Consider the following 26,609-nt stretch of genomic DNA (forward strand, 5'->3'; position numbering starts at 1 on the left):
GCTATTTGCAAAGCAGTTACTTGAGTTGCATCCATACCTTTACGCAGCATTACTGGACTGACACACTCTAAAGCAGATTCACAGGTGGGACAAGCAGTCTAAAACATCCATTTGTCGCTGTACCTTCTCACTACCCACCTCCTTCTCCAAACACCGCTAACCTATGCATAGCATGTGATCTAAGCACATCCACAAGCTTCAGAAGGCATACATTACTCACTGTAATCGTATTTCTGACACTTGTGTCTGCTTAGATTGACATGCACCCACCCCTGTGCATAGATGTTTCTTGCTCTAGCACTATTGTCTGCTTTATTACATCTGTACTCACGTTACACTTCATGCAACCTCATGTCAGAAACAAAACAGTCTGAGGGACCTCGACGCGTGACGGACCATGGGTACAGTAGACGTCACACTAGGGATAGAATTACTAACCCGCCCAGTCGACAGTTTGGAAAACAAATCATGTAATTCTCTGCGACTACCACTGGATGTCGGCCTATGCAGAATATGTGAATCTAAGCAGATACTAGCATCAGAAATATGATTAAGTTGAGTAATGTATGCCATATATACGGTGGAGAGAAAAAACGATGTAAAGAGAGCCAATCACACAAGCATTCAGTAAAATTGAAGTAAACAAAAAGAAAGCCACTAAATCGGAGTGATTGGTTGGAGCACACACGTGAATATTATGGGATTTGCCTAAGGTAGGCAGTATTGAAGGCCAAGCAGAAAGACCTTCACATAACACATGCTCCATAACCTCTGTATAATGCACTTTGTAAACTCCAGCTCAGGTGAGGCTTTTTGTCTGTATAATAGAACATGCCTTTTCTAATGCAGTATTGCTGTTGTGTGCATGCTGTATATGTAGACCTGTTGGCGACCTTGCCTTTAGTGAGACAACATGTATTCTAGGAAATATGGTCTTGCAATGTGCCTTCTTTCCTGAGAAAGGCACAGCACATTACTGTACACCTTGGGTCCACTGCATATAGAGCTGTACAGAATGCACTGTGGACGTGTTTTCCCATGAGGACATCTACAATGAATGTGTCAGAATGGATTCTGGAAAATGTAGTCCTTTGGGTCCTCTGAAGTGAATGAAGCAGCATGCCTTCTTGCATTTGGTAGGATATCCTTGCCAATTGAGGCCTTTATTCAAGAGATGCTGGCCCTCAAGAACTCTGCAATTTCTCCAGATTCCTAATCCTGGCATTACCACTGTTTTCCGAACAGCACCTCAGAGATCACACATGTGCTAAGCGGGCTCCAGTCCTGTGCGACCCTCTCCCCACCATCTCTGAACCAATTACTAACAAGTACCTGTTTTGCTTTACCTACTGGCCCAACACTGTTTTGAACACCTTAGGGTTCAAGCGTAACTGGCAGGTAACTGTTTCTTGCAGTTGTTAGATTTCCCCACTTTAATTTGTGAAAAAGCATAGCATATTCCCAAACGAAACTCTTATCACATTTTAACTCCACGTGCAACAATAATTTCTGGGGATCTTGGAGCAAATATGTAATTACAGTAGCATTGCCTTTTTGTATGCGTTCAAAGGACAGAGATCGGACAGAGATCGTCATATGCTGTTTCCAGAATGTTATAGCAATTTCTTGCTATTAATTTCTTTTTGCCTTTTTTTTTCTTTAGGAAAAAGGAAAAAGAAAGTAAAAGGCATTCAGATGAAGTGAGTAACCGTTATGTACTTGTTTGAACCTGCATAATTTCCTGTTCCTCGATAGCTAACTTGGCAGGGTTTCTAAAGTTGTATTTGCTGACATGCCAAAACAAATGATTTGAACGTTTCTTTGATTTCTTATAATAATAATGTTCTCATAGAGCCTTGATGCCAGACTCTTCCCGCATCTAAGCCCTGTAAGGACAGTTTTTATTACTGCCCTATGTTGAATGATACTTAATTTAGCGACCGTGGAGGATTAGCCCTGCTGTGGTATTTGAACTTGTGTAGAATGCCCTCATATTGGAGGCTCGTGTAGCCATCTACCCCAGACTGACAAAAAACTGTCCCCTTTTGCCGAGAAATTAGCCTACCAACCAGCTACCTTTCCTCATTCCTAAATTGTGATAATTTTGTCATGTGACTGTTACTTAACTTTCAGAAGAAGTTTAATTGTTCGGTCCTAGTTAGTGGCCTGTCCGATATGACATGGCATGGCATGACATGGCATGTTACGACCTTCATTTGCAAAATAATTGGCTTCCATGTGGTCTTCTTCAGGGACTGTAGTAGCAGGTCACTACCATTGTTTCACTATTTTTTATCAATGTTCTGTTTTCATTGTTCAGTAGTTCCTTTTATCTGCTTTCTGTTTACTCCATTCAAAGACCATATATTCTGTTCAGATCTTATCAATTTTAAAGTTCCTCCATTGATTCCTTCAAACAGAATTGTGGTGCAGACCTTGCTCACAGCATATACTCATGGAAAAGTCTTTTTAGGTGTCTACATTTTGGCCGCTGTGTGCTAAAATGTTATTAAAGCCTTATAGACTGAGGAAGGCCATGGCTCGTGGCCCTGGAATAAAATGTGGTATAACAAAACCCTTGACATTCATTGAAAAAGCTTTCATTAAGGGACAGTTAATGTGATCAGATTTAACGCAACAAAACCACTCGAATTCAGCGGATGTGAGGGAAGTGATGATCATCTTAACTTGGCATCCCTCCTGTTGCAAAGCCCATGAGAACATGCATAACAGATGGGATTCACAATGACAAACAAAATTGGAGACTGGCAAGATAGCTCAGTGGTTCAAGTGCTCGCTGCTGCAATCTGTTTGTGAATCCCGGCAAGGCCAACTCTGCCTTTCATCCTTCCAAAGTCGATAAATAAGTACCATCTCGGGTTGGGTGACATCGCGTGTGTGTGTGTGTGTGTGTGTGTGTGTGTGTGTGTGTGTGTGTGTGTGTGTGTGTGTGTGTATATATATATATATATATATATATATTCTATGTTAAGTGCTTGGGCGTAAGCGCTATAGAAATAACGTATCGTTATATGCTAGGGGTCATCAATGGGGGGGATTATGAGTTAAGATCATCACTTCCCACATCCTCTGAATTTCAAGGGTTTTGTTGTGTCAAATCTGATCCCTTTAACTGTCACTTACCTAAAGTTTTTTTCAATTAAAATTACATGGCCACGATAGCGGCCATGTAGTTATGGTTAAGGTGCTAAACCCATAGGAAGAGCACTTTTTGGGCGGCTTATAACTTCGCTCCCCCTTGACGAACCCACACCAAACTTTGCAAAAGTATAAAGCCCACTCTGAATTCTTTTGCAAAATGTGGTGAGGTTTGGTCAAGGGGGGGGGGTAAAGTTACAGCGGGGTTCCCAAAATTGCCTACAGCCCAAACCGCTGGACGGATTTTCACCAAATGTGCACCAAAAAGTAGGTCTAAAGAAATTAGTGATATCTATGTCCGCTCAGCGGACACACTTCCCTGTTCGCGCTGCGGACAGGACACCGATTTGGCCAATTGGCTTATGTCATGTCCGCGGACAGACAACGTGTTCGCTGATTGGTTGGAGTGAAGCGTGAGGTGCGTCACATTTTCTCGATGCACCCGCCATCTTGGATTCGCGGACAGCGGCCACTGTCCGCGAACATCATGTAAAAATTCTAATATTCTGATTGCCAGTGCATAAAACCACCTGGCCTAGATTTTTCAGTGAACCAAAATAAGTGAGCCAGATATGTGATGTCATCAATGACATTTGTGATGTCATCTTTGATGTCCTGTGTGTTAGTCTTAGCAGTGCACGGCGGTGGTGCGAGTTATGGTTGCTTAGCTTACCATAACTGGTGAATTTCTGAGGTTTTTCGGTTTTACTTGTAACCATAACGTCCCTGTAAAAATGTTTTTCCATTGAATTTCATAGGTTTTTATTAGTGCAACTTAAGCATAACGTCCCTTTAACAAAGTTTTTTCAGTGAATATATACATACATACATATGGAATTTATCTGCTTTCTTGTTTTTGCTTTCTCTTTCTTGCTTGTTATTTGCCTTTTTAACAAAGTGGTCATTGTACCATCTGTTATCAATATTCAATTGTGGCGATTAGATTGGGAGAGCACTTTTTGAGCAGCTTATAACTTTGGAGATCCTTAGTGTTTACATTCTCAATTGACAAAAAGTAGTTGGAAAAATTAGTCATTCTGTTTCCTGCCACACCATCTTCTCATCACATCTTAACGTTCCGTTCACTTCCATCTTTCAAAAAAGGTGCCTGGAGATGATTCATATAGATTTCAATTCACATACTTAATATAGTATAATGGGTGGTTAATTCAATACATTTCAAATATTGTCAGTATATTTCCAGCTTCAGCAATACAGTGATACCAAATATGCATTTTACACGAATGGTGCTAGTGAAAACTCTTAATTCATCCCATGTGGATCTAACGTGTCTAATTAATGAATCAAAAACATTTCTCTTTTTAGCATCAGATTATTCAGATTTCCCCCTGGGAGTTGTGCTTTGATAGTTTCTATAATTACAAATCGCAGTTGTGCTATGGCATATCTCATTGTTGTAAAGTGTCTGGCCACTGGAGATTTTTCATTCTTTGTGCGAATGTTAGATTTATGTTAAGTTATTCGTTCCTTAAGTTTGCGCGAGGTTTTGCCTATGTATAGTTTTCCACAAGGACAAATACGTGCATAAATCACATTTTTTTAATCACATGTCGTGTGATCTCTTAGTGTTATCTTTTTGCTCGTATTTGGGTGACTAATATTGGTTAACGTACTTAGATGTTCGCGAACATCTCAGATGTTCGGGCACATCCATGCATATTTCTACATTACAAGGTCGGTGAAAAGCCGTTTTTGGATGGCTTATAACTTTCGCACCACCCAATGGAACAGCATGACATTTTGTAATATCATTATAGACATTGCCCTCAATGGTTCTACAAAGTTGGGGGCTGTATCGCCAAGAGAGAGTAAAATTAGAGGGGGGCAAAATATTTGAAAGGCTTATACATTTGGTGACGTTTTACAAATCTGCACAAAGGTTTGCAGACAGATTATAGACCCAACCTTAAATGTTTGTGCAAAGTCTGAATGGATGTTGTCAAAGCATAGACTTGACTCACTGACCGATCTATGATTGGCAGGTTCAGGATTGTGGTCTAGAAGCATTGAGTCTATATATTTATTATTATTATTATTATTATTATTATTATTGTATTTATTGCACTCAGACCTAGCTTTGAGAAGGAACGGAGCGCTTTACAGAGGTATACAACAATACATATGCACAATTAAGCGCTTTACAGAGGTACAGAACAGTACAGATGCATAACGGAGCACTTTTCAGAGTATAAGGAGCCAGGAATGAGATGCGGAAACAGAAGACTCATAGCTTTGGTTATAAACGTTTATTCAAATCAGGCAGGGGTTGGAAAATGCCTTACTATCCCAAACCTAGGAGGTATTTCCCTAACTCAACCAAAAACAAGGGGGTCTTTCCTTTGTCAAGATGTCCAAAGCAAAATATGTCCTGTGTCCGTAATCCGTTTCTGGCACTCACACTCTAAACTAACTCTAAGGTGCAAAGGATATTGTCTCTGAGTCTCAAAAGTGTTAAAATAGACCCTAAAGGTATGATTCAAACCAAAATGTGCCGAATGGACAAGACAAGGTTTATAGCTCCAGGGAATGGCTCCCTTCCAGCTTCTTTTTCATCAATATGCAAAAGTTCAATCAATTAATAATCATGTTCCTTTTAACCCCTTTAAAGAGGGTAACTGCCTCCTCTCTGTGTGCTGACAGTTCCAGGGAATGGTTCCGTTCCCCAGATTCCTCCTTATATTCAAGACAACTCAAAATCCCAAAGGCTTGAATCCTCCTTGGGTTTCTTTTTCCAATATTCACAATTTGTGTGTGGGTCCCAGACTTGCAGGTCCCTGCCAGGTTTTCTCTCCACCTTGAAAACAACTCGCAATCTCAAGGGCATGGGTCTTCCTTGTTATTCTCTTCCCCTGTAGTTTATTGCAGACCTTTTTTACTTTGCATGGTATACTCTCCTGCCAGGACGTATGTGATGTTATCTTTCCTTTTGCCCTGTAAGTGATATTTGCCCACTGCTGGCTTATCACCCCTGGTTTCACAAAGTTCGTTTCAACATTTGTACTTGGACCTATTGTATTTCCTCTTTTCAGGTATGGGCTCAGCGACCCGTTTGTGGTACGGTTTAAGACCATGTTAAACCTTTCACAGGTTTTATTCAGCATTTCTCTTGTTACTTTCATGGAGCTGCATGCATTCTTAGGCACCCAGCTAAACCGGTCTGCCTTCCCTGGGCTTCGGGTGCTATTAATTCTTCTTTCACCTCTTCATTTCTTCTCCATGCAGCTTGTTGGCTCAGACGCTGTAGCTTTACCGCATTTGGTTCCACTCTGTGCGGCTCCTGATGCCTCTCTGACACAGGCGGTGAGCCCTCTGTCACTCGGTTTCCTCTCACGCTGTCGGGGTTCGCCTCGGCTTCGCTTCCCAAGGCGTTCTCTGCTGTAGTGTGTTGTCTGCTCTCTGCTTGGCTTGCAGCATTACCCAGCTTCCCGGCAGAATGCAGCAACTTCCATAAGACTAGACAGCTAAGTTTGCTTATTGGTCCGAGTCATCTTCATTGTTCTTTTCCTCTTTTTCATCTTAGTTGTGGTCACAGTGTCTTTAGTATAATCTTGAGGAACTGGCAATCGATCTCACTGGGAGTAATCTCTACTGCTCCCTACCTCTTCCTCGTGTCAGTTATTAACATATCACTTCCTGTCCTATGTTGGGTACTGTATGACGTAGTCCTGGGAAGGGTTTGAGGAAGAGGGTTACAATATGCCATTAAGGCATGAGGAAGAGAAGGAACATCCCTGAAAGGGAAGGGGGGTGACTTCCTCTAACGATGCCATCCCCCTGAGGGTCACCCTTTGACCCCAATGTGGTCTTCCCTCATATAGCCACCTCCAGGGTCAGGATCAGGTAGCAACTGCTGTGCCCTGGCCACATCAGAAGAGGCTATCCCAGGGAAAGGAGTGATAACATCAGATTCATCATATAAGGTAACAGTAACAAATATACAGTGGGGGTAGGATACAGAGTGGCATAGATGAGGGGTACAGCTGTAGAGGGCGGCGGGAGGAGAGGGACAGATGGCATCTAGCTAGTTAGATGGTGCTGGGGTGACGTGATGGCCTTGGTGTTGAGGAGAGACTCCTTGAAGAGGTGAGTCTTGAGGTATTTTGTGAATTGTAAGAGAGTGGGGGTTCCTGATGCTAACAGGAAGGAGGTTCCACAGTCTTTGTTTGTAGGCAGAGAAGGCTTGTTTTCTGGTCCTTTCCTTTTTGCAGTGGCAGATTTCAAATCTGCACATGTCCTGGCTTCTGGTGGTGCACTGTCGGAGATGCTGAGTTTCTCCGCAAGGTAGCTGGGTGACTTTGACTTAAGGGCGAATGCCTTATGGATGATGCAGCAAGACTTGAAGGTGATTTGTCCGTGCAGTTTGCACAAGTGAAGGTCGATGAGGACCGGTGGGATGTTTTTGTATCTGCGTAGACCCTTGATGAGGCGTGCAGTCCGCGTGTAGGTCATTTCTCAGGGGTCCAAGGGAGGACGATGGGAGGCCTTCAGGGAGGCATTGCCCCCATCCAGGTGGGATAGGACCAGTGCTTGAAGGGTGGATCTAAAGGTGTCTGGAGGGAGGAAGGGTTGACTTTCTGCCAGAGAGAGAGCTGTCACCAAACTGTCTGAGTTTACACTAGGAGGAGAGGTACATTGTTTTGCTATCACAGGGTGTGGGTTTTCAGAAACCTCCAAAGAGCCCCTTGATTTAGTGTCTCCTTGCCTTTTGCCAATGTGGGTCTCAGCAGACTCAAATTATAGTGCCTCTGGTTGTGAATGATTTGTTCATAGTGAGTCTAACAGTTATACCTGTGTGTCTCTGGCAGACCGAATTTGATCCTGCAGGAGTGCCTCCACACGTGCTCCTATCATAATGAGTTGTTGTACTTAAAAGCTATGTATAAGTGCTGCTTCTTGAGTGCCTTGACATTTACGTCTTTTATATAGTGATGTGTTCCACAAAGCAACGCTATCATCGCGCCGCTCGACCAGTGCTATGCTGATACTCATAAGGTAAAGGTGGTGGTGATCATTATATAAGGGTGGTGTTGAAGCACTATGATAGCACTATAGGCAGAGTGCCACATAGGTGCTCTGGAGGCAAAATCTGCCCAGCCAGAGGCACCTATTTAAGGAGATTTGGTTTGCAGGTTATTGTATTGGTTCGGCAGGTTAGTGTATTGGTGTGCCCAGTAGTTGAGTGCCCCAAAGAACGTTATAGTACTTCTTCCACCTCACACACATGGCCAGACAAGAGTAAAAAACAACCAGCTATGCTGGGACCAAATAATGTATGAATTTCCAGTACATCACTCCAGTGAACTGCTCTTCTTTGCCCCTTACAAAGAAATGTGCACGTTTCCTTGTGGATGGCCTGGGGCTGATGCCGCTGCGCAGCTGAAGGCAGTCTCCCTCACCCAGACTGCTGTTTGCCTTGGCATGTCGGTGAACATGTCACCCCACCTGAGAGGTTGGCTGTCTGCTCTGTTTAAGTAAGATCCACAGGCAATAGCCAGGGACCTCAGTTTGTCTTTGGGAGAATCCTGTTCTCACACAGCATGGACTGAGGGGTGCCATCCACATAGTATTTTTTACAAAAGTACACAGGTAGACTTATTGGGCGAACTCGGGGACAAAGCACAAACTCTACGTAAAATGAGGCCCGTTAAAAACAAATATGGACTTCCAGTTGTGATACTTTAGCAGGGACTCTCTCAAAAATATTGATGTGATGCAGTCTTGGAGAAGATGGCAGGCCACAGGTCTTGGAGAAGATGGCAGGTCACATGTTCCGGGGATTTGTAAGCGTCAGTCCTCTGGGTTGAAAACCATTGTAAAGTGTTCTGGTGTGGCTGAAAACAGTGTTCCTGGCAGAGGGGTTTGTGGGGTTATGGAACTTTATTCTTGGGTCGTTCTCCTCTGTCTCGGTCCTGTCCTCAATCCAGCACACATGGGCTTTTTTTGAGTAGGTGCTGCAGGGAGTTTGTTGAGGGTTTGGGTGCCCCAGTGAAGCAATGGTGGAAAGTCTTGGAGATGACTGTTATGGAGCATGCATAGACTGACATGCATGGTCTCAAGGAGAACATGGATTGGTGCCCCTAGTTTTGGAGTTTTGCTGGCAGTAAAGTGGTGGGCAGGATACCCGAGGGGAGGATGTGTTTCATCAATGGTATGCTCTTTTATCAATCTTGCTCTGGGAATGGAGGAGATTGCACATCGAAAAGCGAGAGGACAGAGAACACTTGTCCCAAATTTTTCAGTGGAGCACCCATCCACAACAAAAGGAAGGAGGCTGTTTTGGAGACTCGGGAGAGTGGGTTTTTTGTGGGGTTTGGATTTGGCTGGGATTTTTCGTGTCATCCTGGGGAGGGCTTCCAGTGTGGTCGCAAGTGGGCACCGCCAATAGCAGACGTTTGCGAGGAATCCTCATGAATGGTTAATTGCATGTTGTATGCTTCTGGGACCGCATGGGGTTGGGGGGATCCTGCCTGTGCTCTGCCATGATGCATCATTATCATTTGTAGGGTTTTGAGCCGAGGCTCCCATTTTACTTCTGTGGCTGTGACGGGCTGGGGTGAAATGCCAGGCAGTGGCCAGTAGGGGGAAGAGAAGTGAGCTGCGGTGAGTGTGGGACAATGGTGGATTTTGGATGTGCTGGCAGCTGCTTGTCTATTGTAGACACGACTGTCAGAGCTTTACACCACAAGTCATCAGGTGGAATGTTTCCACATGATAGATGATGCTGCTGGGTGAAGGTGGAAGTTGTTCCACATGAATTTGATTAGAAACTTTTTAAGCCTGGAGTGTCATCTGGGGGTCACATTAAGGGGCCGTCCTCCTATTCTCATCAATTTTAAAAATTCCTTTTCTTAATTGGCATGAGAAGCCAAAGATGTTCATTCACCTAGATGCACTTCTAGATCCCCTGACCAAAACTCGTATGCCCAGACGAAGGCTTGGCCAAAGATCATTAGGCCATTAAATCCAAAACTTAAGTCGCAAGCAACAGTAAAAATAAGTGCGAAAAAGATAATTCTTATAAATAAGGGAGACTTGCTGTGCTTCCCATTCTCTGTAGTTGGGGGCGACACACAGCAAAGTCATGAGTGTCTAGGTTTACATTCTTCTGTAACCTTGATTGGCATTTGTGTACACGATATGTATGTTACATGTCTGTTTTTAATAGTCTGTTCTGTAAGTATTCTTTTGTTTTATGTAGGATGACTTTGTCTTCTTTTCAGTGGAGATTTTCTATGGTGTTCATATGTACATGCAGGCATATTTTGTGCACTATTCTTGAACTATTGTATGTCAATATTTAAAAAAACAGCAATATCACAACAACATACAAAATCTTAATAAAAGATAGACGAAAGCGACATCAAAATATCTCTGTGTATAGTGCGTCCATTTCAATCTTAAAAACACTGCACCAGACCTCAGAACACCAGCTCATTTCCGATGTGGCAGCACTGATTGAAAACATCCAGGCAGTTTTTATTCTCAATCCACATTTTATTTAAATGATAGATAAGGGTGTATGATCTCCTTTCATAAATTCTTTCCAAATATGCACACCTAATCTAAGATTCAGCTCCATGTATGAAATACCAGCTGCTAGCATGACATATTTTATTTTGTCCTCGTAGTTAGGACAGTATATGAACATATGTCTCCCGGTTTCAATATCACTCTGCTGCCAAAATCTGCAACAACATTCACTCCTAGGCATGCCTTTCAGACATCTACAATCTCCAAGGTGTTGACTATATTGAATTTGAGACACATATATTCAATTCGTACATAGGAATTCGGGAATGCCGTCAGGTATACGGGCATACTTTTTGTTGTTGAATTTGCAATAAAATAATGTGAATGCCGAGATTTGGTGGCTGGGTTAACTCGGTTCTGATTTCTATCAATTAAGAATAGTTCTTCCTTTGTAGTGCTTTTTAAACTTGGCACTGTTATCTCTCTAAAATCGATTTCTAGTCTAGATTCCCAGATGCAGTCTCTTCCAAAATATGCTAATCAGAAATTGTTTGTCCTTCGATGCTTCCTTATTAAGTAGGCAAAGCAAAGTGCCCTTTTCTCCTCGTTGGCCAATCTCCACCCATATCTCAGTTTGTTATATTTAAGGGTATGATCCACTGATTTAATGCCCATCTCCGCTCTCAAATACTCTATTGGAGAGTCATTTAGTAGATTTAACACTGATCGAAGTGCACAAGCTTCCATCCTTCCAAGTTCAATGTTTTTTTTGCAGACCCATATTTCTGCCCCATAGAGCAGTTTTGGAGTGTCCTTAGCTTGGAATACTTTGATTACAGAATCTAGGGAGTATCCATCATGATGCTTGGAGAATATCTCAATACCAAATACTTGTTGTCTAATGACGGGTTCCAGCTGTTCTACATGCCTATTCCAGTTAAGTCGATTGTCAATACCTACTGCCAGATACTTGTAGGTTGTCGCACATTCCATGGTAACATCATCAAGGGTTCAATTAAATTTGTATTTTTTAGATTTCTTTTTCGGGTTTTTAAATATCATGACCTTAGATTTGTTAATATTGATTTTTAGTTTATGCAATTTGGGAAATTCCACCAGTTTGTCTAAGAGCACTTGTAATCCGCCAGGTGTCTTATCCAGCAATAAGAGATCATCTGCATAACCTAACCCTGATACCTTTGTGGGTGGATAAACGTTCGCCTCATGTAAGTAGGTGGACAAATCTGCAAGATAAAGGTTAAACAACGGGGGTGCCAAATACTCCCCAAAATGCACCCCTGTTTTAATCCTGTGTATGTCAAGAGATCCTCAGTAAGAGTCCCTGCTTGGTTCAGTCTGACCCTCACCAATGAATTTTGGTATAGGGCTATGACCATATTTAATGTTAAGAGCCGTGCCAACACAAGGAACCTTCATTCCTCGATCGCTCCTACTCTCATCTTGCCCAAATATAAACCGGTACGCTTAGGAGGGACCTCTTTTGACGTTCAGGCTTCCCTAGAATGGAATTTTCTTCCCGGTCCTAAACGTTCGGCCGTCAACCTGCCATCCTTTCAAAAGGCAATAAAAACACATCTGTTCAATCTCAAACCAGGCTAATTGTTAGCACAGTGTTCCGGTTTCCTATTCACCTCTTCTGAGCCTGCTGCCTTATCCCTTATTGTTGTCTGTCTTGTCTGTGTCCTTTTTGTGCGCTCTCAGGCCTACTAACGTGTAGCGCTTTTCAAAAATTAAAATAAATACATAAAATAAATAATGCATCAAGCAATTTTTCCCAAAGAGAATTCCTATCCACAACGTCGCATGTTGCGGCGAAATCAATATAATTGCTGTACATGTTTTGTACATGCATATACCAAGATCTGTCTATAATGGTGGCCAATGCAGAGAAGGTTTTTCAAAATCAGGTTTCATTAAATGGTTGGACCTTTTTCTCGGCCTCCCATTCAGACAGCTCCATCAAAATAATTCTAGCAAGCAGATTTGATGGAGCATCTAACATCGCCAGAATGCGATAATTCCTAGGCTCTGTACATCATCTTGTTTGCATGCAGGGAGTAATATGCTTTCTTGCCAAGTGGCAGTAATCCTATTAGTTCTTCCAATTTCCTTAAATATTGGCTTCAACATTTTACTGCATAAAATTGGGTTAATCTTCAAGTCATCCGGTTCCGAAGCCCGAGAGCTCTTACTAGATCAAATAATGGTTGCCATATCCTCTACTCTAGTGTTGCAAGTCCACTGAGTGGTCTTGTCGTAAGACTGCAGCACAACATTGGAGGGTCTTCCAATAGTGTCTTTAATGTAAGAGACCCTTCATTTTGCAGAGGCTCTGACCAGCATGCTACAGGATACAAAGGGCCCATTAACTAATTTCCAGAACTCCAGTGAATTTCGTGAGACACTATATTTAATAAGATACTGCCATCGTTTCAATCTTTTGGCTGTGTCAAAATCTTTTGAGCCATCCTCTGTACCCAGATTTTGCTTGCTTTGTATATGAAATAATTGCATCAATGGGTAGGTCACTCTGCCTTACCCCTCTTAGCTCCTTCCTAAGCAGCTGTTTTGTTTCTCCAACTCTAGAATCATCGTTATGTTTGTGTCTCCTAAACCTATTGGAAGAATGTGTGCAACATACATGCTTCCTCAATGGCCTAGATGGAAAGCAGAGAGCTGAAATGTGGGCTGCCAATGTCATTAATATGCCAGTTGCATACAGTGCCTGCTCTAGTCCAGCACCAAGCTGCCCTTCTATATGGGACCTATTTCTAATGAGGTCTGCTGCATTCTCTCTTATGAGCATATTGGCTTTGTTAATCTAAATGGGTTCCATCTTATTCGATTAGCAGCTTCATTGGTTTCTTGCTCTATGGGATAGTCACATTCAACATCAGTAGTGTATCTAAAGCTGATGGTCAAAGGGTAGTCATCACTCTCTACTCTATTCTATCATCAATCGCATCATGAAAGAAACGCGCGAGAATAAAGCAGTAATCTAAAGTAGAACAAGAGGTCTGGATAACTCTAGTGTAGGCCCACGGTATGTCCCCTATTTTCCTGCAATTGACCATAGCAAAACTATGGCCATGCATAAAATTAGCCCACTTTATTAAACAAGCCCTTTAATATTATTCACTACCTGTTCATATTGCAGCGGGTATCCCCCAGTTTAGTTCTAATTCAGTTGGATCAGTGGAATCAATATTTACATAAAAATCCCCCACAATAATAATTGGCATATCCAATGACGTGGGGTTGATATTACGGATATCAGCAGTGATTCACATGAGTTCTCCCATATTTCTGAGGTCTGGAGGATCCTAAATATTAATCAGGATCAGCTTTTTTAAATCTGCTCCAAAGTTCCCCTTAATCGGGCAACATGGTTTTGATCATTATTTGTCTCCATTTTAGTGACCTCCAATAAGTTAATGAAACTAATAATGAGGCCACCCGTAGGTTGCCCTTTTGGGCCATGTTTAGCCAGAGTGCTGATGTTATTTCTACCACCGAATAAAATTGGCTCCTAAGCCTGTGTCTCCTGTAACATGACTATAGAACAGTTCTCGAGCGAATCAGCCAATCCCCCCATCTCTGAGTAATGGGCATTCCCTTTTGCGTTCCACGAACAAATCGTTAAGATGTCGGTAGGGTCTACACAGAATGCATGGGTGCTAACCAGGACCAGTCTTCAGATTCAGCATTCCGCTCTTGCAGTGCCTGTCTGGATTGGTGTACATATGTGTGTCTTTTTCCTTTTTGCGTTATGGTTACAGTAATGGTTTCCTCTTGATGCCTCAGATGCTTCCCTACTCTATTCCTCAGACTGTTTTTGTTAGTGAAATGAATTTGTCTTTTATTTTCTATGTTGGCCTTTGAGGCATTGTGACCAAGCCTATTTAAGGCATGTTGGTAGGTCATAGCCACCAAGGCCACAGCATCCATTTGAAAGTGGACTAAAGCCACTGCACGTGGTACATTCTCTGGTTGTTCAACTAACATTTTATCCCCAGAATCTATAAGGTGAAGGGGTAAGATCATATATAATAAAATTATTTAGAGTACACTGTCCTAAGGAGCAGCACAAACGTCTATTTTGATAACCTTAACCAATACCTGGCCTCCTCCCCCCACTCTTGGTTTAGGGTCAACATTTAAAAGGCCCAAGTTATTTTCACATCCCCCTGAAGTCCAACTTCCCCCACTCTTCGCCAAGTCCATGCCCACACAGGGTTCTCATGCCCCATGGCCTGGATTCAACCCCATTATTGTTGTGAACTTAAAATGATTTTTGGTGTCAGGCCATCCTGGTCGGAAAAGAGTCTCAATCTCTTCGAAGTTCATGGAATCTTTGCCTGCTTCCATTTACTAGAAATGTTGTGATGTCTTCATCATCCACCATGATTATTTCTGGGATGTTACATGCCACATTGGTTATGAGAGCTTTTATCTCAAACATTTTACAAATGTTCTGCAGTACCTTTGTATGCTCATTTAAAATCTTAATAGCGTTCTCACTACGATTTACTAAAGAAGTGAGCAAAAAGTAAGCGCCTAAAGTTTTAAAGTGGACCAGAGTGAGAGTGATTAATGAGGCGAGGATTTCCGTCGGAGAGCCCCTCAACAATTCACTGTCGTAAAAGGCTCCGTTCAACAGACTCTTCATACCTATTCCTAGGTTGGCTATTTAATAGCAAAGCCTTGTGTTTATCATCAGATCCCCCACTTCTTGGACGGGGTTAGCGTCTCGTTCTTCCAGTATGGTGGAACTCATTAGCTGATCATTTGGAGTAATTAGCCTACTATGCTCTGTACAATCCCCCACTTCTTTATGGACCTGAATAGAGGTCCACAGCTCTGTGAGCTCAGTACCATAAGGGTTCACTAATGATAGAGCAACTTCTCTGTTCTCCATGTCCACTACTGGGTTTAGCACCCCCTACTCAAAATAGGTTGGGAGGATAGCTGTGGAGCAATGCGTTTGTTTAGAAAGCAAGACAACGCATAGCAACACAGGTTCGAATCCAGGTCTCGTGCTTCGAAACTGGTCTCCAGTATTAAAAAGGAACAATTATACTTATCTGGTGGAGGCCGAAAACACGGACGCATCAAAGTCAGAATTTAGTGCCCTAATGATTGATACTGTTAATTTAGAGCCTAGACAGACACAAAGTTACTCACCAATATTTGGTCCCAAGGCACTGGTAATTGTTTGTGTGGGTAAGTTCTGAGAAGGCCCTTTAGATAATGTTCTCAAGCTATAACTATGTGTATTTCCCACTAGTGGTGGCCTCTTTGGGGTTTAAGATTTACCTTCAGTTGGCTGTGAGAAACCTGAAGGTGTCTCCCTGACTTGTCACTGGGATCTGTCATCCAGGTGGCAAGGACACAACCATCGCTATTAGATCCAGTTCCTGGGGGTGGACCAGTGAGGGAGGATCACCTGGATAGGAGGAGGTCCTCAAGGAGTGGAAGTGGGACACCGATGGGTGAGAAGCGGTATCCTCCTTCATATACATTTTCACCATCCTACCCCGTAGGATAATTAAACACTCTACGCACCATCCCTTTTCCGACACAAACAGTTTCGCACACCCCGAAAAACGACGGACAAACACCAGAGACATTTACCTGACCTATCCCAACGCCAGGATCAGGCAAAGTCAGCAATTGACCAGAAACACGCACACCTGCCTGCCCTTTCCCTTCCCCAGAGGGATAAAAGGTAGAGCATGAGCGCACAATACGAGCAAGGCAGACTGCACAGCGAGAGAGCTAACTCCGCACGGCAGTTCAAGAGGAGGAGAAAGACGAGGCGAACCGAAAGGCGGACAAAAAGAAGCAACCTTGCCCTTTTCAGCCCGGCCCGTGACACCTACACAGAAGGAATTGTAAGATCGCAAACAATAGCCAGCTTGTGTTGGAGCAGATGTCGAAGGTACACAAGGCCCTACTAGGCTGATAACCAAGCCGAGGGGAGACGCTTGCCACCGTGGTGCCAGCCTTTACGCCAGAGACTAGGAGAAACCGAACTGTGTTTGAACAAAAGTAGCAAAAGGGCTAATTGAACAAATAACGATTTGTTTGATACGAGAAGGGAAAACCAGCTACAGAGGAGTCCGACACCATGTGGGTGTTCACTTGAGAAACTCTGGGTGATTACCCTGTTGTTAAAATGCAAGAAGGGGGTCAAAGTAGTCATACAGGGATCTAGTAAAATCCTCTGTACTGTTAAAGATGTGAAGTGAATCCCACATCATAAAGTTGGCAAGAGTGAACCCGATGGAGGGATGCCTATAAATAATGAGCGAAGCTAAAAGTCCTGATTAACAGTGTGTTGACAAGAGTGAACCTGGCAGAGGGATGTCCACAGTAAACTGTTTAAAAGGAAATAAGATTTGTGAAAGGCACAGAGAAAATTGTGTTTAAAGTCGTAGTGAACTCGACGGAGGATGGTTGACATTCGAGACGGGACTGAGCCCGGAAGAGGGGATTCAGGGGTGAAAAAACATCACCTAACATGTAAGCAGAAAAGAACTTTTGATAATTATTTTGGTACACATCAGATCCTCGGAGGCAAGAGATTTTTTTGTAGAAAAAGAGACTTAACCACTGAAGGCTCTGATATTTGAAAGAGGAACTGTTATCTCCTGCTGGGAAAGCTCAAGCGTGTGCTGTGCTCCAGAGTCCTACCTTGCTCCTGTGCTCACAATGTGTGGAACAGGGCCCCCCCGACAACTGCATCCTGATTTATTATTCGTGAACACTTTTTTCTTTCCTGTGAACCCTGTCCCACACTCTTTATTTGCATTTAGCGTAAGGATTGGCAATAGGTTTTTCTTAATATAGGCCTTTTTATTTGATAAGACGCCACTAGGACTGCCTTGTTGTTATTTGATGGTCGTTGCTTGCTCCCATCTTAGATTTAGGTATAGATTAGGTGATTTTCCAACCCGCATATACAGTTTAATAACCACCCTTGAACTCTGATCACTTATTGTTGCCACCATAAGTTCCTTGAATATGGTGTCAGCAGTGGGATGTGACTCATTTGAAACTAATTGGTGAACCCAACAATTTCAAAAATGTAGTCAGAGAGCCTCTAACCCTTCCATCGCCACCAAGGAATCAATAGGGTTTGATATCTGCAGTAGTAGGTAAGCTATTATCCCTCCTGGGAAGAGAGGAATAATGCCTACAAACTTGGTCCTGATACCCCCTCTGTGGTGTTACATACGATTTACCCCAAAATCGGGCTTAGCATGGAAATTCGTGATAGACGGCTTTGCAGGAATTATTGATCCCGATTACCAGGGAGATGTGAAGGTTCTCTTACAGAATCATGGTGAAATCCCTTTTGAGATATGTCAGGGAGATCAAATTGCCCAGGGAATTTCCTCAGTTTAAAGAAAGTTAAACAGATAAAACAGAAAGAGGTAAATTAGGCTTTGGAGAGCTGATAAATCTATGAACATCGAAGAAAGGAAGGGAGAAGAACTCACCATCCATCCCGACCCATCCTTCGCCCAGTGAAATAATGCAGCTCTCGCTGAAGCTTTTCTATAAGCCATTCCAGAAGGAGAGGGCTTAGAGAAGGGAAGTCCCCTTTTTTCTTTTTAAAACATTGCTTTATAGAAGGGGAGACATCTACGGAAGGTTTTAAGTAGTGACGGCATCAGTTACCATTACATGCCTGCAAATGCATTCAGTATCACAGCATATCAAACGTTACTAGAGTACTAAACACTTCACATCATAATACTCTATGAACATCAAATATTCAACATACATCAATGCTCACGTACGAGGTGTGGGATTAGAAGTCTTTACACCCGTTTACCCCACAGGCGCAAGCGACCAGATTGATGACAGTAATACAGATCAACGCCTCTGTATCTAGTCCCATTCCTACTGGGACTAATATCTGGTTCTCAGTGGATTCATCCCCATGCATCTCCCATCATGGTAGGCATAAATCCGGAGTATTCATCAGTTCATTTAACATTTGTCGCCAGTCCGTACTACTATCCGCCTCTGCTTCTACCGGGGTCTAATCCTTGATTAACTCCATCTTTGCCATCCCCCATCGATGTGCATCCTTCAACCAGAACTGAGTCGATGGGCCCGACTGGTTTTTCCACGAGATCGCAACCCTATGTTTGGTTATTATGAGCAGGAAATCCACTATTTTCCATTTGGTCTTAGTTCTTTTCCCACCGGGTAGTATCCCCCATAAACACATTTCGGGTGTGCAAGTGTGTTCGCAATGTGCCTAGGAGTTGGTCTTACTCATTACTTCCTCCCAGAATGTTCTGATCACTGGGCAGTCCCAAATCATATGCCATAAGCCTGCTGTGGCCTCTTTACATCTGGGGCAGGTGTGTGTATGTGTTGTGGGTTGATTTTGTGGAATCTGGATGGTGTCCTATATATTCTATGGGTAAAATGGTATTGTATGAGCCTGAACCTGGCATTTCTTGACACCTTACGAGTTTGTTCCCATATTTTAGCCCACTGTTCTTCAGGTATCTCTCTTGCGACGTACCGTTCCCATTTTGCCTTTACGGCTAATTCAGGAAGTTTCTTTTGTTCCCTCATCTGCCGATACAAGCATGAGATTAGACCTCTACTATGTTTAGTGTGTAGCATCTGATGCATTAGGGATCTATGCTATGGTTCCTCCGGGGTCTCCTACGATAGGGCAGCTATTCTATTCACGATTCAGGCATAACTTAAGAAAGCCCCTTCGGGCATGTCATACTGTCGGCGCCATTCTTGGAATGGCAGCAGTTTTCCTTCTTCATAGAGATCCCCCAGTTTCGTGCACCCTTTATGCCGTAATATGGACCAATCTAGGTTAGTCGATATTCCGCCTAGCACTGGGTCAAAGTTTAACGGTAGGTCTGAATTATACAGGTGGGAGCTCTGTGATTTCCCAAACACCTGTTTCCAGGTTTCCCTTGGTACTGCGTAAACATCGCTCTTTCCCATATTTCCCATCGGATCCAACAGTAGTTTGATCTCCTTCTTGTGTTTTGGAAAATTTGCAGTTGGGCTGCTGCGTAGTAAACCTCATAATCTGGCAAAGTAACCCCCCCTCCATGTATGACTGCCGCAGAGTGGTTAACGCCATCCTTCTCCTATTCGAACCCCAGAGCAGTTCCCCTAAGTTGGTATCCAACTTTTTAAAGAATACTTTCTTGATCTTATACAGAATATTGATCAAATAATACAGCAACCTGGGTAGTATCACCATTTTGCACAGGGCTATTTTGCCCCTCAGAGAGAGCGGTGGGAATTTCCCAAATGTTATAGAGTCCCGTATGCTGGATATTGCTCTCACTGTGTTAAACTAAGTCTCCACAAATTAGTCGAAAATTGTGATTTCCCAGATAGTGGAAGGACTCCAGTTCCCAGCGAATCCCCCATTGCGTAAGTGAATCCACAGGTTGTGTGCACATTGTTCCTAGTGGGAGCACCATGGATTTTTCCTCATTCACGCTGTAGCCCGATAACTTCCTAAAGTTGGCTAGTACCTCTAAAATTACCGGGACATATACCCTGGGGTTGCTCACATATATTAACGTGTCACTGTGCATATAGTGATATATTGTGCATTATACCACAGACTCTAATCCTGGTCTCCTGTATATAGTGCCTAAAGTATCCTGCCAGAGGTTCTAGTGCTAGGGCGAATAGTATTGGTGATGCTGGGCATCCTTAACGGGAGGCCCTCTCTAGAGTCCATTTCCCAGATATCCAATTGCCCGTTTTGACCCTTGCCTGGGGGCTTGCGTATAGTAGTTGAATAAACTGCAGTATTTGGGGTCCCATCCCTATCTCAAGACTTTCAATAGCCACTTCCACTCCAAGGCCTTTGTTGCGTTTAAAACCATCAAGGCCGTTTCCTCTTCTGAATGTCGGACATGTGCCATTATAAAATGCAACCTCCTGATGTTCATGGAGGTATTCCGCCCCCCTATTAAGCCACATTGGTCCGATGTACGATATTGATGACAATTTTCTCCAGGTTCAGTCCTATAATCTTCCCCAATATTTTCGTATCAACATTTAAAAGCGATTTGGGACTGTATGATCTGCAGTGGGTAGGGTCTTTTCAGGGTTTCAAAATAACTGTGATCAGTGCTTCTCTCATCGAATCGGGAAGAAAACCCTGAGTGAAGGCCTCCCCATATACTGTCTTTAATATCGGAAGCAATATATCAGCATATTCCAAGTAGTATTCTACTGGGATGCCATCTGTCCCCGGGGATTTACCTTTCTGCATTGTTTTAATGCCCACTCAATTTCCTCAACCTCTATGGGTGCTTCCAACATTTCCCTCTGGGGTGCCGTCAATCTAGACATGTGTGCTATTTCTAGCAGATCTGAGGCCTCCTCTTACGAATATGTTTCCTCGCTACTCTGGATCCTCTACTATCATTGATTTGCGTGATTGCTCCTCTCGGCTGCTCTTTCCGGATCAGCCATGCTAGTAGCCGACCCGCTTTGGCCCCCTTCACCATGTATTCTTTTTGTGTAATGGTTCCTGTCAAATTTGGACAGGGCTTCTTGGTGTGAATTTTGAGTTGTAATTGTGTTTGCTAGATTATGTGCCACCTCCTTTCCCATCCCCAAGTTGATCTCCAGGCATCTAATTATACTCTTTGACTCTTTCAGTTTTTGGGACAGTTTTCCTAATTCCCACCATTGTTGATATGCACACTGCTCTCGCTGTTACCTTAAGGGCTTCCCATATGACACTCACCTTGTCTACCGATTTCTCATTATTCGTCAGAAAACGGACAATCTCGTCCCTCAAAGTTGCATTGAAAGCTCTATCTTTGGGCTGCTCTACTCCTAATTTCCAAGTTGGTATCGCTGGGCGGCATTGCCCTATCTGTAATGACTTAACCAGGGGGGCATGGTCGGAGAGCACCATCCCTAGGTATTCTGTCTGGGAAAATCTATGTGTGCCCGTAAATAAGTAATCCAGGCAAGAGTGTGTCCCGTGCACCGTGAGTAAAATGAATAGGCCCTATCATCCCCGTGTGATCTCATCCATAGTTCCTGCAAGTATAATTCCTGCATCATTCTTTTGAGGGAGCATGTTGATCGGGGATGTTGGTAGGCCCCTGTTCCCGTCCGGTCTATGTTTATATGTTTATATAGCGCCGCAGCCCGTGGGCATCAGGGTGCTTAACATGAAGACAAGGACAACAGATAGAAACACGGGACTTTCAGGCCCTATGGATCAGAAAAGGAGGGGGTCCTAGGCTACAAGCTTATCTGAAAAGGACTGTATTCATGTTCTTTCTGAACTTCAGATAGTTTAGTTCCTGCCTAAGAGGGAATGGGAGTTCATTCCATCTTGTGGAATGGGTCCAAGTAACAACTGAAATCCCCCACTCCCCCGATGAGAATATCTCTGCCCATTAATTCACCCACCTTTTGGAAGTAGTCCTCATTATCAGTATTGGGCGCATACAAATTTACCTTACATAAGTTGTGCCCTTGAAAGGTGCCCTGTATTATAAACATGCGTCCTTCATTGTCCCCCTTGGTAGCTTCCAACTGTCATAGTATTTTGGCGTCCACCCAGATCAGCACCCCCCTGGAGTATGATGAGTGTGATGTTCCCACTAATATGCCTCCCCAACTCCTTTGCAGAGCTATAAGATGAGCTTCGATCAAGTGTGTCTCCTGTAATAATGCCACTTGGATGCCATGTCTATGTAAGAATTGCAGGACCCGGGAGCACTTGGATCTCTTGCCCAGGCCATGTGTGTTCCAGGTTCCTATCTTTTATTGACATCTAAACTGCTTTGGTATACCATTCCCCTGAGCCCCCCCCATTGGACTTGCCACAGTTGCCCTTTGTGTTCTTGATCGTGCCCTCTACTATCCGACTTGGCTACCCTTATATTTAAACAACTGACCACAGGTCATACTGACCGTTTTTATCATTTATCTGCCGCTGGTCTGCTGTCACAGATAGATTTGTGCTGTCTCCTCCACTCATTTTCCCTTTTCCCCCTTCTCCCTCTCCCGGTCCCACCCTCTCTGATTGCCCGTACTCCCACATTCTTCTTGCAGGTACTAATTCCTGCTTTAAACTGTGACGGATCCCCGTCACTGAGCATCAATAAAAAGATGCTTGTTGGACTGCTCGGTACTTCGGTCTCGCTTGTGTCTGAAAGGATAACAGGACCACAGTCAGGAGCTCGGCCTCACCGTTGGTTGTAGACTCTCCCTCCTCAGTGATTTGGTGTCTTAATCCATGTTCTCAGAAAGTTTTTCCATGTCCGCTGCAATCTTCTCTTCTTTTCCCCACTTTTCCTCCTTTCATTGTTACTTCCATTAGTCTTTTTTCCCTGTAGTGTTTCCGTTCTTTGGATCTTCATCACTTTTGGTTTTCCCTGTTGCTCTGTGCTCCTGGGTTTTTGATCTGTCCATACTTGGATTCCATCCAGGTCCAGATTTGTGCGCTGCGAGGAAGAAGTGCGACTGGTTATCTGCCAGCACCTTCGGCTTGGCTGGCAAAAACATCATGTATCTTAGGCCATGTTCCCGGAGCTTCCGTTTTACCGAGTCAAAGGACTGTCTCGGTCTCTGTACTTGCGTAAAGTCCCGGAATATCAGGATCCATGCATTCTCTATCTGCATACTCTCCAGTTAACGTGCCTCCTACAGGATTGCGTCCGGTCCCTGAAGTTAAGTAGCTTAGCTATTATGGCCCGAGGTGGAGCTCTTGTGGGTGGCGCACGACCGGACACCCTATGTGCCCTCTCCACTGTAAACAACTTGGAGAGGCCACGGGCCGCAGTGTGTCCAGTACTATTTTTTCCACGAAGAGTTCTGTGCTGTCCCCTTCCATCCGTTCCGGCACTCCCACCAACCGTATGTTGCATCTTCTAGAACATCCTTCGGCGTCCTGCACTCTATCTTTTTCGGGTCTTTGTTGCCCCCACGAGGCCCTGAATTTTGTTGCGCATGGTTTCCACCACGTCTTCCAGGTCACTTGTTCGCTGCTCTGTTGACACCACTCTTTCAGTCACTTTCGCCAAGTCGGCCCGCACCAGCGACACATCTGCGCCTACATCTTGGATCCTAGTTTCCAGTGCCTTCCTTGCCTCTTGTATAGCTGTCATGAGGTTCTTCAAAGTCACACCACCTGTCTGTCGGTGTGTTTGGCTCTCCTGCTGCTTGGCTGTTTTGCGTTTGGCGCCTACGTATCTGTCCATCCTCTGCTGGCCTTTCACAATTGTGCAAAAGGTTGTTTGAATGACTATGGTGGGTATGTCCTCGTCCTGCTCGGTCAGTTCGATTGCTAAATTCCTTTTGGCGTCTTACTGGTCATGCGCCCCCTTTGGTTCTCTGTCTCCCTATTGTTCCTTCCAATGTGCGCCAATCTGTTCCTCAATGTGTGTCTTGGGCTTTATGCTGGCCCGTTTATCTGTGTTCCCACCACAATGGATACAGGCTGCGCTTGGTCTCGCTCTGTTGCCTCTCCCTCCACTTGGCACTCTGGGGAGTGCTCCACTATCTGCTTTCACAATATTTAGTAGTCATCTGACCCTCTATTGCACCCTAGGTGTCTGATTATGTTCACACTGTATGGCCCTGGAGATCCCATTAAGAAAACCTTCAAATGGCTCCCCTCATGTCGGTCTACCTCGTGGGTTTCTTGTCGTGGGATGGTATCGGTTTGTTTTCAATCTGGGCCTTTGATTGTCCTGGTGTGTGGTTTTCACTGTGTCAGCTATGCCTGCCGTGTGCTGTGGCCCGTTAGAAGTACAATCTTGGATCCCTCTGTTTAATAGCCAGGGATCACTTCCCTCACTCCTCTGTGCCAGGCCCTTCTCCGCTCCATTCCAGGCCCTGTGCGGTAACTGTTTTCTCCTTGCGGTTTCCTGTCTGAGGTTCCCCCTCTGGTCCGGCTGCCGTGTTCACTTTTTTAACTGAGAGTCACCTCTCTGATGTCTCCTCCCGCCGAACCGCGCGATTCAGCTTGTGCAGGCTCCTCGTTTCTAGGTCCCACTTAGGTCGTCCATCTATGTGGCAAGTCTCTCTGACGAGTCGGGGGCCCATCCTCTATTGTCCCCCGAGTGTCTCTCTCACCGCAGATCACATTGAGCAATCATCGGCAGAGGCGAGGGGCTCCGGTCTGGAGAATGGACGGTACGCTTCCGTTATGGTGCCCGCAGTGCTGTCCCTCATGTGCCCATATGTTGCTTCCTGTGTGCCGGGGTGTAGGTTCTGCTTCCGTTCGGTGATCTTGCTGGGTGCGCTTCGCTCCGAGCCAATATGTACTCAGATGTGCCTCTTTTTCAGTCTGTCAAATAGCATGTTACACGGAAGAGACCTTTCGATCATGTATTCAGTGGAGTTTTTGGTGAAAAACAGCCAATTTCAGAATGTATTGCTTCAGGATAATGGCGGCCACAGCGGAGCGATGAGGCTTAGGTTCTCATCCTCACGATGCTCAACAGCACCCCCACGGAAGGTTTAATAAAAAACAGCTGGTAATACCTAAGAGTCACCGAAAGGTTGTACTGGAGATCGCACATTTTCATCTCACCGGGGGACATTTAGGACAATCTAAAACCCAGTCGCATATTAGTGGGAAGTTTTATTGGTATCCACGCTGATATAAAAACCTATATTCCAACGTGCAAAATATGCCAAAAGACCAGCATGCACCTCCCATTACCTGCCCATCTGAATCCGTTGCCGATCATAGAAGTCCCCTTTTCAATAATCGGCATTGACATAATTTGACCCCTAGAAACATCCAGGTTAGGCAATAAATATGTCCTTGTAATTGTAGATTATGCGACTTGATAGCCTGAGGCATTCCCAATGTGAAATAATACCACATAGTAGATCCTTAAACACCTTCTACTGTACTTCTCCAGGGTTGGTTTCCCCAAGGAAATGTTTGCAGACCAAGGTTCGAATTTTATGAGTAAGCTTATGGCAGAAGTCAAAGAGCTACTCCACATTACTACCTTGCGAACTTCCGTGTGCCATCCCCAAACCGATGGCGTAGTGGAAAGATTCAATAAAACCCTGAAGCTAATTTTATGAAAATTAGCAGACAAGGATGGAAAAGACTGGGACCGAATGATACCTTGGGCAATATTTGCAGTGAAGAAAACCCCTCAGGGTTCCAGAGGTATCTCTCCTTTCGAGCTGCCCTACGGTAGAGAGCCCAGAGATGTCTTAGACATTCTGTGGGAAACCTGGGAAGAACGAGAGGAGGCCCCCATTCCGGTCTCGCAAACCGCTACCAGAATGCAACAACATATACATTTGGTTAAAGACTTAGTTTGTATGCATAAGGAAAAGGCCCAGAGTCGTCAAAAATCTGCTTATGATAAAATGGTGAATTTAAGATCATTCTCCATAGGACAAAAAGTACTGGTCCTCTTGCCCATCTAAAAAAACAAACTGGTCTCCAAATGGCACAGGCCTTATGAGATAGAATGAATGGGAACCTGCACTTATAAAGTAGCCCAACTAGACAGAAAACAGAAGGTCCATTTGTATCACATAAATCTCTTGAGCGGAAAGAGAACCCTGCAGTGACCCATGCCAAAGTACTAGTCTGTCTAGTTCCCGAAAAGAAAGGTGACTTTGAATGAATCCCTCCCGAGCTATCTATCCAACAACAAGAAGATTTAAAAGACATAGTGGTCTAATTTCCTGATGTATTCTCAGAAAAACCAGGAAGAGTAAACGGCACATACCACTATATAAGAACACCTAATGGTTCATTTAAAACTGTATCGGCTCCCAGAAGCCCGTAAACAGATAGTGATTGAGGAAGTCAACAAAATGTTGAAAGCTAATATCATTGAACCACCTTCAAGCCCATGGTCCTCTCCTATCGTGTTGGTCACTAAACATGACCCTTGATGGAGATTCTGCAT

General features: G+C 44.0%; 1 protein-coding gene across 1 annotated transcript in view; it reads left to right on the forward strand.

Annotated features, from left to right (window-relative positions):
• The window catches only part of CWC27 (CWC27 spliceosome associated cyclophilin), a 1,312,165-nt gene that overhangs the window by 366,345 nt on the left and 919,211 nt on the right, over positions 1 to 26,609 (forward strand). The window contains exon 9 of the mRNA XM_069627345.1: positions 1,664 to 1,700. Coding sequence (XP_069483446.1) covers positions 1,664 to 1,700 — 37 coding nt within the window. The remainder of the gene's footprint in view (positions 1 to 1,663; positions 1,701 to 26,609) is intronic.

This window comes from Ambystoma mexicanum, chromosome 6p (assembly GCF_040938575.1).
Source record: "Ambystoma mexicanum isolate Mex_15411 chromosome 6p, UKY_AmexF1_1, whole genome shotgun sequence".
NCBI classification, from domain to species: Eukaryota; Metazoa; Chordata; class Amphibia; order Caudata; family Ambystomatidae; genus Ambystoma; species Ambystoma mexicanum.